General features: G+C 47.1%; 2 protein-coding genes across 4 annotated transcripts in view; both read right to left on the bottom strand.

The window, feature by feature from the left end:
• Positions 1–13,353, bottom strand: part of LOC130517682 (uncharacterized) — a 21,946-nt gene extending 8,593 nt beyond the window's left edge. The window contains exons 1-2 of one of the 3 annotated variants that reach the window (XM_057019712.1): positions 13,334–13,353; positions 251–292 (exon numbers count right to left, since the gene is read on the bottom strand). In XM_057019712.1, coding sequence (XP_056875692.1) covers positions 251–292; positions 13,334–13,338 — 47 coding nt within the window. In that variant the 5' untranslated portion in view covers positions 13,339–13,353. Of the gene's footprint in view, positions 1–10; positions 293–440; positions 590–924; positions 1,059–13,333 lie in introns of those variants that run through there. The other 2 variants (XM_057019713.1, XR_008947779.1) reach the window with 2 other exon arrangements.
• LOC130517683 (uncharacterized) lies at positions 9,781–19,003 on the bottom strand. Its single transcript, XM_057019716.1, has 2 exons — positions 18,031–19,003; positions 9,781–10,814 (listed from the first exon to the last, which is right to left on the bottom strand). Exons 1-2 carry the CDS (start codon positions 18,910–18,912, stop codon positions 10,050–10,052), a joined length of 1,647 nt encoding a protein of 548 aa, XP_056875696.1. The 5' UTR covers positions 18,913–19,003; the 3' UTR covers positions 9,781–10,049.
• Between the last annotated feature and the right edge of the window lie 172 nt (positions 19,004–19,175).

Genomic DNA, 19,175 nt, shown 5'->3' with positions numbered 1-19,175 from the left:
ATTTTCTAGCTTAACCAATGCCTTTATGTTGCTGCTACGTTTGGTTCCTGCTGTGCGTTTATATCTGAAAGACTCTGTAACTTGTTTCTAAAATGTTCACTATGACTAAAGTTGCAGGTTTTTCATGCAGGTGCTCAGTGAAATGGTCTAGGCCACGGTAGGGGTGTGCCACACTTTAATAAAAGCTTCTTCCTGGCATAAATATGCAGTCTATGTAAATTAGATAGGTAGTCGAGCTATCGGTGCTTACTCAGTAGCCATGGCGATGCTGTCTTCTTCAGAGTCCTCGAATCTGAGGAAAATAGAAGTTATTCAGATTACCGCATGTTTCCTTTGACTCACTGGAACTGGTGGCAGGTTGATGGACAGTTAGGGGAGGGGCCTTGGTTCCCAAGAGTGACCTCCCACCTTTCTGCCCCTCACCAGCAGCTGGAACTTACCTTTACCCGACACACAGGAATCAGCTGCCAGCAGTTATAGTGATCAATAAGAAACAGTTATCCAAATGCTGATTTGAACCACTTATGAATGACTGATATCAGGCACATTATCAAACATTATGACAATATGGACTTTGTTAAACATTCACTGCTCCATGAAGAGTTTCACATTTACTGGACGAAATAAATGCAAGAGAAAGCCGCCTGTGCTCAGCATTTACCGTAATGCCTCGTATACACAGAGCAAGTGAATTGGAGCGTCCGCTGACTTCACTGCTTCTAACACATTAACTTTGTCTGACATGCCGAATATGATCCGACTTTTGCTTCGGGAACTGGTCCAAAGTGGGATATATACGAGAAAACACCAGATCCTTTACAAATATAAGTAATATATCGGATCTATTTCAACGATTGCAGAATTCAACGTCTGATCGGTTCTTAATTCCTGAAGAGCCTCTGAATATTGGTAAAGGATTCTTACCTGCTGTTTGACGGAGAGAGCTGAAGAGGAGTGAGAGGAGGGGGGTGGAGGGATGCTTTTAAGGAGGCTGGCAGGAAGCTGGTGCACTTAAAACCACGTGATTTCACAGAAACTCCGACCAGAAATCCACCCAAAATCTATGAAGAGTCAATTATAACTGCGAGTTGTTGTTTTTTTAAATGAAGGAAATAGACTAACAAATGTTACACGAATCCAAAAATTAATAATATTCCACCATGAACCAACATGTTGCATTTTTAATTTATAAAATGAATACATATTTATTTCTATTAACATTTATTTTTCTATTAACATCTATTTTCTCATAACACAGACGCCCTGTACAAGAAGGGCCAAAGTCGTCTTCATCTGCTGAGGAGACTGAGGTCCTTTGGAGTGTGCAGGACACTGCTTAGGACTTTTTATGACTCTGTGGTGGCATCGGTGATCTTCTACGCTGTGGTCTGCTGGAGCTGTGGAAGCTCAGAGAGGGACAGGACCAAACGTGTGTCAGTCTCAGCAACAGAAGTGAAATATCTCCCTCTGCTGGCGGCGCAAAAGTTTAGTCAGTATTCTGTTTCTACTCTGCTCACACACATCAACATAGACCTGTGATGGTAGCATCGTTTGATGTGTTGTGTGATAAGTTCCCGGTCTGCACATGTACCCTTCCTGCACCCCTTTGTAGAAGTTCTCTGTATCAATTGACTGCATCTTATCTGAGAATTTAAAATGTAAAACAGTTTTAAACATTAAAACATATGTGTGTGTGTGTGTGTGTATTTTGCTTGTTTTGGACGTGTAGTGGAAGCTGCAGTGCGGAGGAGCCGCCAGAGGGGGCGCGGTTGCTTTTCCCCATAACCATAAGCAATAAATTCCAATTTAACACGTCCAATCAGACAAGTCTAATGGACAACACAACTGTAACAAGGCCTATCGGGATGCAGAGCGGCACCGTGACATTTAGCAAACCGCGACTGCTGCCTTTATTAGTGCAAATCTAAATCAGCAGCAACTTCAGGGAAAATCTTCAGCCACGCGCTGACAAATGAAACACCAACATTGAAGCACAGAGGCGGCTGTCAGCTGTGAATCTGGAAGCAGGTTGCTGCTCGCTCGCTCTCTCTCTCTCTCTCTCTCTCTCTCTGCATGCCACATGCACCTCTGCATAATTAAGAGGTCTAATCAGCCTCTTTGCACCTTGCACCCTACTCGCATTAGGCACAGTAAATTAGCACCACAGGGGCTCTGAAGACCGTCCTGAATGGACTTGTTTGATAGTTCTTCCGTCGAAACCGTGGATTTGTTCACGTTGTAATGCAAATGGGTTACGTTTCCCACAACAGCAGTGAGCTGATACAGAACGCAACGAGCATTTTGTCCAAATAATAGCAAGATTTCAAATTTTAACCTCCGTATGGGTTTAAATATTTGACTAAATGTGAGGTTGATAGCCTTCTATTGTTTGCCATTGTGCCTTTGTGTTTATTGTGAGGCAACTGCCGTGACTCAAGACAAATTTAGTGTTTTTCTGCCCTTAGTTGCTGTTATTACAAAGGAAATCAGAATTATGCTGAATTAAAAAACGATGTCGGACTCCGTAGCATTCTCTGGTCCCCCCCCAATCTGGCCAGCGATGAGATGTTTAGCCACATGTCATCGCTTCGTCGCTGCCTGTCACGGTGGTGCCCCGAAAACCAGGTGGCCTTTATAGACAATTGGAGCACCTTTTGGGGAAAACCTGGTCTGATCAGGAGAGACGGTGTCCATCCCACACGAGATGGTGCTTCTCTCATTTCTAGTAATCTGGCTAATTTTATTAGACCCAAAGTGACCTGACAATCCAGGGTCCAGACCAGGATGCAGAGTTGTAGTCTTACACACCTCTCTGCTGCTTCCTTAGAACCCTCATCTGCCAACAATAACATATTTAAAACTATAGAGGTAGTCTCTGTTCCACGGTTAAAAGTTCACCAAGCACAGAGCAGGGGAGCGGTCAATCACCAAAATCTTATTAAAATTAATACTGAAGCACAAGTTGGAGAAACTAATATCACAATCAAGTGTGGACTGTTAAATATTAGATCTCTTTTGGGTAAATCCCTGTTAGTGCACGACCTGATAGCAGATCATCACATTGATTTATTTTGTCTTACTGAGACCTGGCTTCAGGAGGAGGAGTATGTGATCTTAAATGAATCTACTCCTCCTACCCATCTTAATTATCATATTTCACGTGTTACTGGTCGAGGAGGGGGAGTGGCTGCAATCTATCACTCCAAGTTATTAATTAATCCTAGACCAAAACATAGCTTCAGTTCATTTGAAAGCCTGACTCTTGGCATCACTCATCTGAACTGGAAGGCAGAAAAGCCACTTCTGTTTGTAGTTGTATATCGGCCCCCTGCTGGGCCACATTCAGAGTTCCTGTCTGAGTTCACTGATTTCTTATCTGACTTGGTCCTTAGAATGGAAAAAGTCATTATCATTGGAGACTTTAATATCCATATAGACGTTGTAAATGACAGCTTTAGAAATGGCTTAATTTCATTACTTGAGTCAGTTGGTTTCCTCCAGCAGATAAACCAACCAACTCATAGCTTCAACCACACCTTAGATCTAGTCCTGACTTATGGTGTTGAGGTAGAACATGTGTCAGTGTTCCCTCAGAACCCAGTCCTGTCAGACCATTCTTTGATCACTTTTACATTTATGATTAAGGATTCTTCTATGCTCAGAACAAAGTCCTACTATAGCAGATGTCTTTCAGATAATGCTGTAGCTAAGTTTAAGGAAGTGATCCCTGTGCTGATCCCAGGACCACTGTGTGTTTCCCCAGGGATCAATCATTATAATCTTAGCCCTGCTGAGGTCGACTCTATTGCTGAAGGTGCACCAACCTCACTGAGAATCACGCTTGATTCTGTTGCCCCCCTGAAAAAGAAAATAGTAAATCAGAGGAGGTGTGCCCCCTGGTATAATTCACATATCAGGACCCTCAAGCAGAAAGTGTGAAGACTGGAAAGGAAGTGGCATTCCTGTAAAATAGACAGCTATCATGTAGCCTGGAAAGACTGTCTATTAGTTTACAAAAAGGCCCTTCGCAAGGCTAGAACAGCTTATTTTGCTTCTTTGATTGAGAAAATAAGAACAACCCCAGGTTTCTTTTCAGCACTGTGGCCAAATTAACCAAGAGTCACAGTGTTTTAGATCCACGTATCCCTTCTTCCCTGAGTGGTGAAGACTTCATGAGCTTCTTCACTGATAAAGTTCTAGCTATCAGAGAGAAAGCTAACCAGGCCATCCCAACAACTGGACCATCACCAGATGTGCCGACTTTGGGAACATACAGGTTCTCCAACGAGCCCTTAAGCTCCTTCAGCCCTATATATTTTTCTGAGGCGTCATCGCTAATTCAGAATCCAAGACCACCACGTGTCCTTTAGATCCCATCCCAACACACCTGTTGAAGGATGTTCTACCACTGATAGGCAGTTCTATCCTGGACCAGATCAATGGTTCTTTAGTGTCAGGTTATGTAACCCGGTCCTACAAGGTGGCAGTGATTAAGCCGTTGCTTAAAAAACCATCACTGGATCCTGATGTCTTAGCAAATTATAGGCCAATATCCAACCTTCCTTTTATCTCTAAAGTTCTAGAGAAGGTGTGGTGACTCAGTTACTGGAGCACCTGCAGAGGAACAGCCTGTTTGAGATGTTTCAGTCAGGCTTTAGAGCTCACCACAGCACAGAAACAGCACTTCTTAAAGTCACTAATGATCTTCTCATAGCTTCAGATCATGGACTGATCTCTATGCTGGTTCTGCTGCAGCACTAGACTGGTTTAGATCATACTTATCTGATAGATACCAGTTTGCCCATGTCCATGGTGTTCCCTCCTCATACAGTAGGGTTAGCCATGGAGTTCCTCAAGGTTCTGTACTCGGACCAATCCTCTTCACATTGTACATGCTTCCCTTAGGGAACATTATTCGGCAGCATGGGATACATTTTCATTGTTATGCTGATGGCACTCAGCTCTATTTATCCATGAAACCCGAGGAGACAGAGAAGTTAGTGAAGCTCCAGACCTGTCTTAAAGACATAAAGTCCTGGATGTCTTCAAATTTCCTCCTCCTTAACCCAGGAAAAACTGAGGTCATGGTGTTTGGTCCTGAACCTCTCAGGGATAGATTAGATCACATGATCACTCTAGATGGTATCTCATTAACATCTAGTCTCTCTGTGAGGAATCTAGGAGTAACTTTTGATCAAAATCTCTCCTTCAACTCACACATTAAATTAGTCTCTAGAAGTGCCTTTTTTCACTTGAGGAACATCACAAAGATCAGGAAACTGCTGACGCAGCATGATGCTGAAAAGTTAGGCTGGACTACTGTAACTCTTTATTATCAGGGTGTCCAAACAACTCTTTAAGAAGCCTCCAGTTGATCCAAAATGCTGCAGCCAGAGTTCTGACAGGTATTGACAAAAGAGATCACATAACTCCTGTACTGGCGTCGCTTCATTGGCTGCCCGTTAAATTTAAAATAATTTTTAAAACCCTTCTTTTGACCTACAAGGTCCTCAGAGGCCTAGCTCCATCCTACCTGGAGGAGCTAGTGATACCTTACCAGCCCAATAGACCGCTCCGCTCTCAGAATGCTGGTCTACTTGTGGTTCCCAGAGTTTCCAGGAGTAGAATGGGGGGAGCGAGCATTTAGCTACCAGGCCCCCCTGCTATGGAACCAGCTTCCTGTCCAGGTATGGGAGGCTGACTCCATCGCCACTTTTAAGATCAGACTTAAAACCTACCTCTTTGAAAAAGCTTATTGTTACTAATTCAGTAGTTCCAGTTACTATCATAGACAGACAAATGATCATACTTAGGGGGTCGTCTAATCGTTAGGTCACATCTTAGTTATGCTGTTATAGGCCAAGGCTGCCGGGGTCCGGAAACATGATCACCTGACAGGCCTCTGTCACTCCACTGGGTCATGGTTTCCTCTCCTCTCCTCTCCTCCTCTCCTCTCCTTCCTTTCCTCTCCTCATCAAGCAGACTAGTTATGCTGATTCTTGTGTAGTTTTTCTGCTTCTCCCCCCCCCCCCCCCCACCTCTATTTATTTACAGGTATCGCCGCCCTCAGAGCTGCATAATGACCTCCGGCTCCCGCTGAAGTGATTGTGCATCATATTTTTTGTGTGTGTTTCTGTGCTCTGTGCCTCTCCTCTCCATCTCCTCTCCTCTCCTCTCCTCTCCTCTCCTCTCCTCTCCTCTCCTCTCCTCTCCTCTCCTTTTCCTCTCCTCTCCTCTTCTTTCCTCTTCTTTCCTCTCCTCTTCTCTCCTCTCCTCTCCTCCTCCTTCTCCTTCTCCTTTTCCTCTCCTCTCCTCTCCTCCTCCTTCTCCTCTCCTCTACCTCCCCTTCACTCTACTTCTCCTCTCCTTTACCCCTCTCCTCTCCTCTCCTTCTCCTTCTCCTTTTCCTCTCCTCTCCTCTCCTCTCCTCTCCTCTCCTACCTCCTAGGCTCTTTACCCAGCCGGCCATCAGCAGGAGGGTCCCCCTACATGAGCCTGGTCCTGCTCAAGGTTTCTTCCTGTTAAAGGGGAGTTTTTCCTTGCCACTGTTGCTTTTCTGGGGTCAGGCCCTGGGATTCTGGAAAGCGCCTTGAAACAATTTTGATTGTATAAGACGCTATATAAATAAAGATTGATTGATTGATTGAATTAGCTGCGAGGAGCTTCTTTGAATAAGCTGCCCCTGCAGACAAAGATTTTAATACTGAATATTCTTTTTTGGGGATGGGAATTGGTGTTGCTAATGTTGCCAAACAACAGCCTGCGCAAAGTGTTTTCTCTGGCCGACCAGCAGTTGGAAGGTGGTTTTCAGTTCCTGTGACTGAGATGCGTCGTCGGTGCAGGTCACTCAGAATAATGAAGCGCACATTTCTGCTTCGGCCAAACGCAGCGAGACGGTCAGGTGGTGGAAAGGCCAACGCTGTGAACTGATAAGAGCGGAGGGGAATAAACTGGCTTTATAAAATAGGATAAAATATCAACTCTGCTTTCCACCCCTCAGCCAAGAAACACCCAGGAAGCCCTCCCACCCCCCTCCCCTCCCCGAGACGACGTCCCTGAAACACAAAGACTTGAGGCATGTTTTCGACGTGGCTTTTTAATACATGAACATGCTGTCAACACATCAGCTTTCAGCTGGGAGGAGAAAAAAAGAACCACATTGAAACAAAATGGCAGGATTTGTTTGAAAAGGTTAAAGGTCAAATGTCCCGTTGCGTAGCATTCACAAAATAAGCAGTAAGACAACATCACTGAAGCTCTGCAGGGTCTGGGTTGCTCAGCTTTTGTCCAGCCTTGCTCTTGATGAAATTAACATCATTTCTGCTTCTTTTTATCCCCTCCTGCTGTTGCAGCGTAGTTCAGGGCTTTTCTGAGGTTTTTACCTTCCATGCGTTGTTTCATTTCCTTCAGCTTCCTGACCTCCTCTGCAAACTTTTCATCCTGCATCCTCTCGATCAGGAAGTCCAGGTGTTTGAAGGTGAAAATGGAGTCGACGTTCAGGGCGATGCTCTCCAGCCTGGTGATATGCTGGAAGCTTTTCTCCAGCTCCTCGTGTTCCTGTTCCAGAAGTTTCTCCATTTCCTGCTGCATTCGCTCCAAAGTACTCGAATGTTCCTCCATTCCCTTCACGCCCTCTTTGTACACTTTTTTGATGTCTTCATAGGTCTTTCTGACCTTCCTTGTCTTGGGCACGTAGATCCACTTCTTCTTCACGTGATGCTTTCTTTCACACTTATTGGTGCAGACTGTGCAGTGGTCACGACCATCAAAGATCGGACAATAACGACCATTTAGGAAGGTGCATGTGCATTTATGGTGACACGTCTCCTCACACAGCAGGCATGACGTAGCCCCCTTTACCCAAAGAACCACCAGCGTCCACCCTCAATGGGTACTTTGTCTTTGTAGGGCTCGTCCACATCTTCTTCGTAGTTCTTAGTCGCCTTCATCTTTTCTTTGCATTTGATGTATACGCTTTCCCTTGATCAATCTCTTTCTTTTTAAGCTCGATGAACTTGAGTTTATCTTGAATGTTAATGATGCACTCCTTCAGCTGATTTCGCTGATTTATAACCTCCACGGTTGTCCTCAGTGTCTGAGCTTCGGTGACGTTCAGGACCTCCATGAACCGCTTCATTTGATCCTCAGAAATTTCCCAAGCAAACTTCAGAGCGTATGTATGTTGTTCCATTCTCGGATCGCTCTGGCGGTTATTGAACACAAAGTGAACGGGCTGGCCCTGCTCATCTTTTGCATACTTGATTTGTGCGTCTGCGAGAGCGGTCAGGGCGTTTTCGGGCGGCCCGCTGTCTGAGTGCGTCAGTAGGGCGAACATGTTCTCCTCCATGTTTGCTCCGAACAGAGACGCCACTGAATCAAAGACGTACCCGAGTCGGTCACTCAGTCGATTATCGCTGGCCTTCAGCACCAGACCCACTGCGTGGATCTCGTGAACTCCACCATCAGAGGTGAACCACTCCAGCAGTCTCTCCGCAATGATGTCATCATTTGTGTCATCTCTGTTGTCTCCGTACCCGGGAGTATCGACGAGGGTCAGAGAGAAAGGAAGCGTTTTCCCCTCGAACCCAAAGATCTGGTACATGATCACGTCTGACGTCTGACTCTCGGACTGCCTCGTCGTCTCCTCCTCTACGATCTTGAACCAGACTTCGTCCTCCCACTTCACTCCCATGGCGTAGTTGACCAGGAGGTCGATCAGAGTGGACTTCCCTGTTCCTGTCTCACCCAGAAGCAGGATGGTTTTGTTCAGCCTGTTCACCTTTTTGGTGCCAACAGTCACTGTTTTCAGGCCTTCGGTGATCTTCGGCACCGTGTTCAGCTGGTAGATTTTAGGAGATCCCGACTGGATCAGCTGACTCGTCTCTGTGATGTTCTTATATTTGAACCAGGCCTGAGCTTTCCTCTGGAAGCAAATAATTATAACTCTTGATACATAAGAATCCACTTTTCAGTGGGTCGATGTTTAATATAAGAGTGTTCCATGAAGAACCCTTGACTAAATGCAACCCTTGCAAACCAAATGACTAAATAACTCAAGTAAAAATGGGCCGAAGACGTACACGTGTGCACAATCACATTAAATGTTTATCACCCTCTTGGCATGGCGAAGCCCGCTAAAGTCGTGAACAGTGGGAGTGATAAGATGACAAATGAACAACCAGGGAAGCGGCGTGATGATCAACGGTCGCCGCTTGCAGGTCATAACAGTCAGCAAACAGTTAAAAGGATGGCGGCAAAAGCGCCTGGAATAATTCAAGCAAAAGCCGGCGAGAAGCAAATAAATGCAGGGACGTGTGACTTTAACCAACGGGATTTGGGAAACACACCTTGATCAGAATAATGGATGAATAAATAAGCCTTTATAAAGCGAGAGGGCCTGGCTGTTTCTGCTAAAGCGTCGACTTAGCGGCTGGTGTCGCTTTAAGACTGAAGCTTGAAAGAGCAAATCCAGGAAGGGAGTGGAGGCCGGTGGGAGATCAGCCCGATAAGATCCAGCTTCTCCACCTTTGCTTCTCTAGTTTATGCTGATGTAAGCGTACAGAGTCAGGGTGAGGCTTCAGGTCAGACGGTACACATGAAGGGGAAATGATAAGAGCGGACGGGAATAAACTGTGGCCTTATAAAATAGGATAAAATATCGACTCTGCTTTCCACCCCTCAGCCAGGAAACACCCAGGATGCCCCCCCACCCCCCTCCCCTCCCCTCCCCTCCCCGAGACAACGTCCCGAAACACAAAGACTTGAGGCATGTTTTCGACGTGGCTTTTTAATACCTGAACATGCTGTCAACACACCAGCTTTCAGCTGGGAGGAGAAAAAAAGAACCACATTAAAACAAAATGGCAGGATTTGTTTGAAAAGGTTAAAGGTCAAATGTCCCGTTGTGTAGCATTCACAAAATAAGCAGTAAGACAACATCACTGAAGCTCTGCAGGGTCTGGGTTGCTCAGCTTTTGTCCAGCCTTGCTCTTGATGAAATTAACATCATTTCTGCTTCTTTTTTCCCCCTCCTGCTGTTGCAGCGTAGTTCAGGGCTTTTCTGAGTTTTTTTTACCTTCCATGCGTTGTTTCATTTCCTTCAGCTTCCTGACCTCCTCTGCAAACTTTTCATCCTGCATCCTCTCGATCAGGAAGTCCAGGTGTTTGAAGGTGAAAATGGAGTCGACTTTCAGGGCGATGCTCTCCAGCCTGGTGATATGCTGGAAGCTTTTCTCCAGCCCCTCGTGTTCCTGTTCCAGAAGTTTCTCCATTTCCTGCTGCATTTGCTCCAAAGTACTCGAATGTTTCTCCATTCCCTTCACGCCCTCTTTGTACTCTTTTTTGATGTCTTCATAGGTCTTTCTGACCTTCCTTGTCTTGGGCACGTAGATCCACTTCTTCTTCACGTGATGCTCTCTTTCACACTTATTGGTGCAGACTGTGCAGTGGTCACGACCATCAAAGATCGGACAATAACAACCATTTAGGAAGGTGCATGTGCATTTATGGTGACACGTCTCCTCACACAGCAGGCATGACGTAGCCCCCTTTACCCAAAAGAACCACCAGCGTCCACCCTCAATGGGTACTTTGTCTTTGTAGGGCTCGTCCACATCTTCTTCGTAGTTCTTAGTCGCCTTCATCTTTTCTTTGCATTTGATGTATAACGCTTTCTCCTGATCAATCTCTTTCTTTTTAAGCTCGATGAACTTGAGTTTATCTTGAATGTTAATGATGCACTCCTTCAGCTGATTTCGCTGATTTATAACCGCCACGGTTGTCCTCAGTGTCTGAGCTTCGGTGACGTTCAGGACCTCCATGAACCGCTTGAACCAGACTTCGTCCCCCCACTTCACTCCCATGGCGTAGTTGACCAGGAGGTCGATCAGAGCCGACTTCCCTGTTTCTGTCTCACCCAGAAGCAGGATGGTTTTGTTCAGCCTGTTCACATTTTTGGTGCCGACAGTCACTGTTTTCAGGCCTTCGGTGATCTTCGTCACTGCGTTCAGCCGGTAGATTTCAGGAGATCCCGACTGGATCAGCTGACTCTTCTTTATGATGGAACTCAGGAAGGTCTCACTGTTCCTGCAGAGGAAGAAGACTCAGAAGACTCAGACAGTTTTGCACCTTAAACAAGCTTCAACCTTTGTGAGCCGGGCTGAGTGTTTGACACATTGAAGAAGTCGTTCAATCTGTGTGAATTTGTTTTTCACAACATAATTTACAGTCTCACACACATTTCATACTGGGACATTACTGCTGACCAAAAATGGAAACGCTCGCTGAACGGTGCCTGTATTCTGTAGCCCCAGAAGTATCCTGGAGAACACGAGCTCATCTTCTGGAACACTGGAAATGAGTTCTCTGAGCAAAATGATGGAGAAGAATATGCAGAAGAAATGGGGAAGCAGGCCCAGAAGGTAATGAGCCCCAAGTGCTGTTTCCCTTCAGAATCTTTGGTGCCTGACCCAGTGATCTCAGTCTACAGGTTCTGGTCTGTAGCTCTCTAGCTGAGCCGCAGTCAATCACATCGTTTTCCATTAATTCAAGCAGCTTTTTTTTTTTTAAAGTACCCTCCTGGTGATGAGAATTGTCTTTATCTTGTTGTATGTATTTTACCATATGTTCCTGTCTTCTCTTAGAAGTCATTAGCAGATGTAACAAAGATCAGAGACATTCCTTTCACAGGATTGTTGTTTGTTGTCCCACTGTAATCTCAGGAACCAGTCACGCAGGGGGTGTTAAACACCCATTATAAACGGGACATCATGGTGGGGTTGGTGATCTTATTTGCATAAAGAATGGGAACTTTGATCTGGCCACCGGGGAAGATAATGGAGAAGAAGGACTGTATCAACACCAAAGGAGACTGGAAGAAGAGGACGAGGTCATCCCAGCAGAGGAACTGGATTGGATTGCATGAACATTGAGAATTTGCATGTGTGTTTCTACAAAAGACTGGGCCAAGGGATAGTTAGGTTGTCAGACTTCGTGCCCTGGCAATTGACTCTGTTGTTGCTAGGGTTATGAACTGGCCCGGAGTTCTGTAATATTTGTATCTTGAATTGGTTCTATTGTTAAATACATTTTGAAATTGGTATTTTTCTTCTTTGAGTCTTCATTCAAAGAACACGCGGATTAGCAGTTACATACGGGAGGTATTGCGATCCAACACTGGTAACAGGTTCACACCTACCGGGTCAGATGTTCTGTTGCTGTTGATTGGTTTTATTTCAGTTTATCTTGTTTTATTTTATTCTATCTTGAGCTTTATTTTCTAGCTTAACCAATGCCTTTATGTTGCTGCTACGTTTAGTTCCTGCTGTGCGTTTATATCTGAAAGACTCTGTAACTTGTTTCTAAAATGTTCACTATGACTAAAGTTGTAGGTTTTTCATGCAGGTGCTCAGTGAAATGGTCTAGGCCACGGTAAGGGTGTGCCACACTTTAATAAAAGCTTCTTCCTGGCATAAATATGCAGTCTTATTCAGAAGTTATTCAGATTAGCGCATGTTTCCTTTGACTCACTGGAACTGGTGGCAGGTTGATGGACAGTTACGGGAGGGGCCTTGGTTCCCAGGAGTGACCTTCCACCTTTCTGCCCCTCACCAGCAGCTGGAACTTACCTTTACCCGACACACAGGAATCAGCTGCCAGCAGTTATAGTGATCAATAAGAAACAGTTATCCAAATGCTGATTTGAACCACTTATGAATGACTGATATCAGGCACATTATCAAACATTATGACAATATCGACATTTGTTCACTTTGTTAAACATATTGTAGCGTGTTGGGGAGGGTCAGTGTGGGAAATTCCCAGCATGCTTTGTGGCAGTGTGTCTGTGGGTTCAGGTTTGTGCTAACCCTGTTTTTGTTCGTTGTAAATGTTATCTTTTGCAACTTTCAATGTTAGTGTTCTATTTATTGAGTTCTGGTTGTTGATGTGTTTAATTACTGTTTTAATTATTGTTTGCACCGGGACACCATAAGCGAGGTTGTGTGTGTGATTGAAGACTTCCCTTTGTTCATGTGTCTTCTGTTGAGTGTTTGATAGAGTTGCTCTTTCTGCAGTTGAATAGCAGAATAAGCTGACAGAAATCTGCATTCAGCAACTAAAAGCCCTTGCTTGCTGCATTGGTGTCAGAAGTGGGGTTGTACATGATGGAAGGAACTCTCAAGGAAGTGGAAGAGCTCTGCAAAAGCTTGAGTGCTATGCAAGGAGCAGGCTGCTGACCTTCCTGATGGAGGTAGCAGCAGATCGCAGCCTGGGAAACCAGTGAAGGACAAGAGTCGGGCAGGAGATGGAAACACTAGAGCCTCCAGAGACTTACCTCATTCAAGTCCAACTGGCATCCCAGCTCAATGCCTGGTCAGCGGAAGAGTCAGAATCAGATTTATTTATTGCCATTGTTCATGTAGTACACAGTATTACACAAGCTAGGAATTTGTCTCGGTGTGATGCTGCAACATTCAACATAGAGAACACAATAAACACTAGAATAAGATAAATAAGATAAAACATATATAAACAGTAAGGAATAGGTAATGTGTATTCCTATAATGTGCAAGAGCAGCAGTTAAGTTAAGGTTAGAAGTCCACAGTGCAGGTCAATGCAAAAGTAGTCTATTGTTCATGAGTCCGACTGGCTGCTGTACATGGTGCTTAAGTGATAAGTCACTTGGTGTTCAGCAGCCTGATGGCAGAGGGGAAGAAGCTGTTCATGTAGCGGGAGGTTTTGGTCCGAATGGACCGTAGTCTCCTGCCTGAGGGGAGGGGGGAAAACAGTCCGTGACCAGGGTGGGAAGGGTCGGCCGTGATCCGACCTGCACGCCTCCGGGTCCTGGAGATATACAGGTCCTGGATGGATGGAAGCCTGCAGCCGATCACTTTCTCGGCAGCGCGCACGACGCGCTGCAGCCTCAGTCCGTCCCTGGCGGTGGCACCAACGAACCACACAGTGATGGAGGAGGTGAGGATGGACTCGATGATGGCCGTATAAAACTGCGCCAACATCCTGGGAGGCAGTTTGAGCTTCCTCAGCTGCCGTAGGAAGAACATCCTTTGCTGGGCCTTCTTGATGAGGGAGCTGATGGTTGGCTCCCACTTAAGGTCCCGGGTGATGGTGGTGCCCAGGAAGTGGAAGGAGTCCGCGATGGTGATGGGGGAGTCCATGAGGGCAAGGGGGGGCAAAGGGGCTGTGACTTTCCTGAAGCCCACAATCATCTCCACTGTCTTCTGAGCGTTCAGCTGCAGGTTGTTGTGTCCGCACCAGGACACCAGTCGAGCCACCTCCTTCCTGTAGGCAGTCTCGTCGCCATTGATCGCAAACTTGATCAGCTTGACAGACTGGTGGCTTGAGGTGCAGCAGTTAGTATACAGGGAGAAGAGCAGGGGGAAAGTACACAGCCCTGGGGTGATCCAGTGCTGATGGTGATAGAGTCCGAGACAGTCTTCCCCAGCCGCACATACTGCCTCTGATCCGTCAGGAAGTGAGTGATCCACCTGCAGAGGGAGACAGGCACACTAAGCTGGGACAGCTTGTCCTGTAGCAGAGCGGGGTGGATGGTGTTGAACACAGAGCTGAAGTCCACGAACAGGATCCTCGCGTAGGTTCCCGGGGAGTCCAGGTGCTGCAAGACCTTGACGGCAGCCTTGGCTGAATCTGAGTGGGTTGAACATGTGCTGTCCACGGGAGACCGCTCCACCAATACAAGGTACAGAGTGCGTCAGGCTGCCTACGAGGGGAGTGATGACGAAGATGTCTATGGGTCTGGCCTATGGGTCTGGCCTCCTACTAACAACGGTTCGTCAAGGACTTTGCCACCATTGCCAGCCCACTACATCGGCTGACCCAGAAAGGCCAAGTCTTTCAGTGGAGTGAGGACTGTGCTGACGCCTTTGAGCAGCTCCGCTCAGCGCTTGTTGGGGCCCCCGTATTGTCCTATCCAGATCCCCAACTACCATTCATTGTGGACACCGACGCCAGCAATGTGGGGCCGTGTTGTCCCAGGAGGGACAGAACGGGGAGCAGGTCATCGCGTACTACAGTCGCTCCCTCAACCGACCAGAGAGGAATTATTGTGTCACTCGTCGGGAACTGCTGGCTGTCGTCCTCAGGCTCCATCACTTCAGGCCATACCTTTACGGGAGAAGATTTCTCCTGCACACTGATCATGCCTCTCTCACGTGGCTCCTAAACTTTAAAGAGCCAGAGGGACAGCTCGCACGATGGCTAGAGACACTACAGGATTACAACTTTGAAATCTGTCACCGGTCTGGCCGTCTTCATACCAACGCAGACGCCTTGTCTCGACGCCCTTGTGAAGCTGAACAGCCCCAGGGTCCTTGAGCTTGTCCATGGCTCAGTGGGGGCAGGCCATTTTGGAGTGACCAAGACTCTACACCGGCTCAGGTCACGATTCTACTGGCCGGGGTGTCGTCAGGATGTAGAGCTCTGCGTTCATCGGTGTGACCCTTGCGCTGTTCAGAAGGGACCAACTCGGCGTTCGAACGCTCCCCTGCAGCAGTACCAGGTGGGGGCCCCAATGGAGCGTGTGGGTGTAGACATCCTGGGCCCCTTTCCTACCACTGACCAAGGAACCGCTACGTCCTTGTGGCCATGGACTATTTTACCAAGTGGCCTGAGGCGTATGCCGTTCCCGATCAGAGTGCATCCACCACTGCTGAGCACCTGGTCAACGAGATGTTCTGCCGCTTTGGTGTGCCGGAGGAACTGCACAGTGACCAGGGTCGCAACTTTGAAGCGAAAGTGTTCAGTGAGGTCTGCCGGAGGCTCGGCATCAAGACCCGGACCACACCATTACACCCGCAGAGCGATGGACTGGTTGAACGCTTCAACCGAACCCTGGCCACCCAGCTTGCAATCCTGACCAGCCGCCGGCAGCGAGACTGGGATCGGCACCTACCTTTGGTTCTGTGGGCGTACCAGACGGCGGTTCAGGAGTCCACGAAATGCACCCCAGCAGTACTCATGTTTGGGCATGAGCTCCGCACTCCTGTGGACTTGGTGTTCGGGCCTCCCCCTGAGCCAGAGTTGGAGGGTGCACCCGGCCTGGACTATCTTTACAGTCTGCGGGAACGGCTTCAGCTTGTGCCTGAGATGACCAGGGAGGCCCTCTCTGATGCTGGGCTGCGGCAAAAATGGGCTTATGATTCCCGTTGTAAAGGACAGGACTTTCAGTCAAAAGGAAACGTGTGGTGGTGCTCCACCGTGACTGGCTCGCAGAGAGGTGGGGTCTGAGGACCAGCCCACGCACTCACCCACTCCACCTCCTGGAACCACCAATAGGCCTTCTGAGAACACACGGCGACAGCGCCGGCTCCCTCACCACCTCAGCGACTTTGTCATGGGTTGCTGGGGACAGCTAACCACCTAGGTGGGGGCAGTGTAGTGTGTTGGGGAGGGTCAGTGTGGGAAATTCCCAGCATGCTTTGTGGCAGTGTGTCTGTGGGTTCAGGTTTGTGTTAACCCTGTTTTTGTTCGTTGTAAATGTCATCTTTTGCAACTTTCAATGTTAGTTTTCTATTTATTGAGTTCTGGTTGTTGATGTGTTTAATTACTGTTTTAATTACTGTTTGCACTTGCACACCATAAGCGAGGTTATGTGTGTGATTGAAGACCTCCCTTCCTTCATGTGTCTTCACTTCAATGTGTAAGAAAGTGACTCTTTTCTGCAGTCCAACTGCAGAATAAGCTGGCGGAAGTCTGCGTTTTTCCGCACCCCGAGCTTGCCACAATAACACTGCAATTTTATCAGGTTATTTCTGTTGCTTTTTTTATGTGTGTCGCAGCCTCGGTGTGAAATGCATGGCCCGCCACTGATAACTAATATTTCAGCTGAAGAGCCTCTGAATATTGGTAAAGGATTCTTACCTGCTGTTTGACGGAGAGAGCTGAAGAGGAGGGGGGTGGAGGGATGCTTTTAAGGAGGCTGGCAGGAAGCTGGTGCACATGAAACCATGTGATTTCACAGAAACTCGGACCAGAAATCCACCCAAAATCGATGAAGAGTCCATTATAACTGCTTGTTGCTGTTTTTTTAAATGAAGGAAATAGACTAACAAATGTTGCACGAATCTAAAAATTAATAATATTCCACCATAATAAGTGCACCAGGTTCCTGCCAGCCTCCTTAAAGCATCCCTCCATCAAAATAAGCATTAAGACAAAATAAGCATTAAGACAACATCACTGAAGCTCTGCAGGGTCTGGGTTGCTCAGCTTTTGTCCAGCCTTGCTCTTGATGAAATTAACATCATTTCTGCTTCTTTTTATCCCCTCCTGCTGTTGCAGCGTAGTTCAGGGCTTTTCTGAGGTTTTTACCTTCCATGCATTGTTTCATTTCCTTCAGCTTCCTGACCTCCTCTGCAAACCTTTCATCCTGCATCCTCTCGATCAGGAAGTCCAGGTGTTTGAAGGTGAAAATGGAGTCGACGTTCAGGGCGATGCTCTCCAGCCTGGTGATATGCTGGAAGCTTTTCTCCAGCCCCTCGTGTTCCTGTTCCAGAAGTTTCTCCATTTCCTGCTGCATTCGCTCCAAAGTTCTGAAATGTTCCTCCATTCCCTTCACGCCCTCTTTGTACTCTTTTTTGATGTCTTCATAGGTCTTTCTGACCTTCCTTGTCTTGGTCACGTAGATCCACTTCTTCTTCACGTGATGCTCTCTTTCACACTTATTGGTGCAGACTCTGCAGTGCCCACGACCATCAAACATCTTACAACGAGGACCATCTGGTCTGGTGGAGTTCATCATGCGGCATTTATGGTGACACGTCTCCTCACACCGCCGCCATGACGTAGCCCCCCTGTAGTACATCCACAAGAACCCACAGCGTCCACCCTCAATGGGTTCTTTGTCTTTGTAGGGCTCGTCCACATCTCCTTCGTAGTTCTTATTCGCCTTCATCTTTTATCTTGAATGTTAATGATGCACTCTTCAGCTGATTTCGCTGATTTATAACCTCCACGGTTGTCCACAGTGTCTGAGCTTCGGTGACTTTCAGGACCTCCATGAACCGCTTCATTTCATCCTCAGAATCTTCCCAAGCATTCTTCAGATTGCGCATAAATCGTCCCGTTCTCTGATCGCTCTGGCAGTTATTGAACACAAAGTGAACGGGCTCGCCCTGCTCATCTTTTGCATACTTGATTTGTGCGTCTGCGAGAGCGGTCAGGGCGTTTTCGGGCGGCCCGCCATCTGAGTGTTTCAGTAGGGCGAACATGTTCTTCTCCATGTTTGCTCCGAACAGAGACGCCACTGAATCAAAGACGTACCTGAGTCGGTCACTCAGTCGATTATCGCTGGCCTTCAGCACCAGACCCACTGCGTGGACCTCGTGAATTCCACCATCAGAGGTGAACCACTCCAGCAGTCTCTCACCAATGATGTCATCATTTGTGTCATCTCTGTTGTCTCCGTACCCGGGAGTATCGACGAGGGTCAGAGAGAAAGGAAGTGTTTTCCCCTCGAACCCAAAGATCTGGTACATGATCACGTCTGACGTCTGACTCTCGGACTGCCTCGTCGTCTCCTCCTCTACGATCTTGAACCAGACTTCGTCCCCCCACTTCACTCCCATGGCGTAGTTGACCAGGAGGTCGATCAGAGCAGACTTCCCTGTTCCTGTCTCACCCAGAAGCAGGATGGTTTTGTTCAGCCTGTTCACCTTTTTGGTGCCGAAAGTCACTTTTTTCAGGCCTTCGGTGATCTTCGTCACCGCGTTCAGCCGGTAGATTTTAGGAGATCCCGACTGGATCAGCTGACTCGTCTCTATGATGTTCTTATATTTGAACCAGGCCTGAGCTGGAAGCAAATAATTATAACTCTTAACTTGATACATAGGAATCCACTTTTCAGTGAGTCGATGTTTAATATAAGAGTGTTCCATGAAGAACCCTTGACTAAATGCAACCCTTGCAAACCAAATGACTAAATAACTCAAGTAAAAATGGGCCGAAGACGTACACGTGTGCACAATCACATTAAATGTTAATCACCCTCTTGGCATGGCAAAGTCCGCTGAAGACGTGAACAGTTGGAGCGATGAGATGACAAATGAACAACCAGGGAAGCGGCGTGATGATCAACGGTCGCCGCTTGCAGGTCATAACAGTCAGCAAACAGTTAAAAGGATGGCGGCAAAAGCGCCTG

This window comes from Takifugu flavidus, chromosome 20 (assembly GCF_003711565.1).
Source record: "Takifugu flavidus isolate HTHZ2018 chromosome 20, ASM371156v2, whole genome shotgun sequence".
Classification (NCBI taxonomy): domain Eukaryota; kingdom Metazoa; phylum Chordata; class Actinopteri; order Tetraodontiformes; family Tetraodontidae; genus Takifugu; species Takifugu flavidus.
Note: the sequence above shows the minus strand (reverse complement) of the source record. Positions and strands in the feature narration are given on the sequence as shown.

Bases quoted from the DNA above. Each gene is read 5' to 3' on its own strand.
- LOC130517683 (XM_057019716.1), bottom strand. From the start codon at position 18,912: ATGGAACACTCTTATATTAAACATCGACTCACTGAAAAGTGGATTCCT. The intron at 10,815-18,030 runs GTCCTGAAAGTC...CGGTTCATGGAG, and splicing joins AAATGAAGCGGTTCATGGAG to GTCCTGAACGTCACCGAAGC.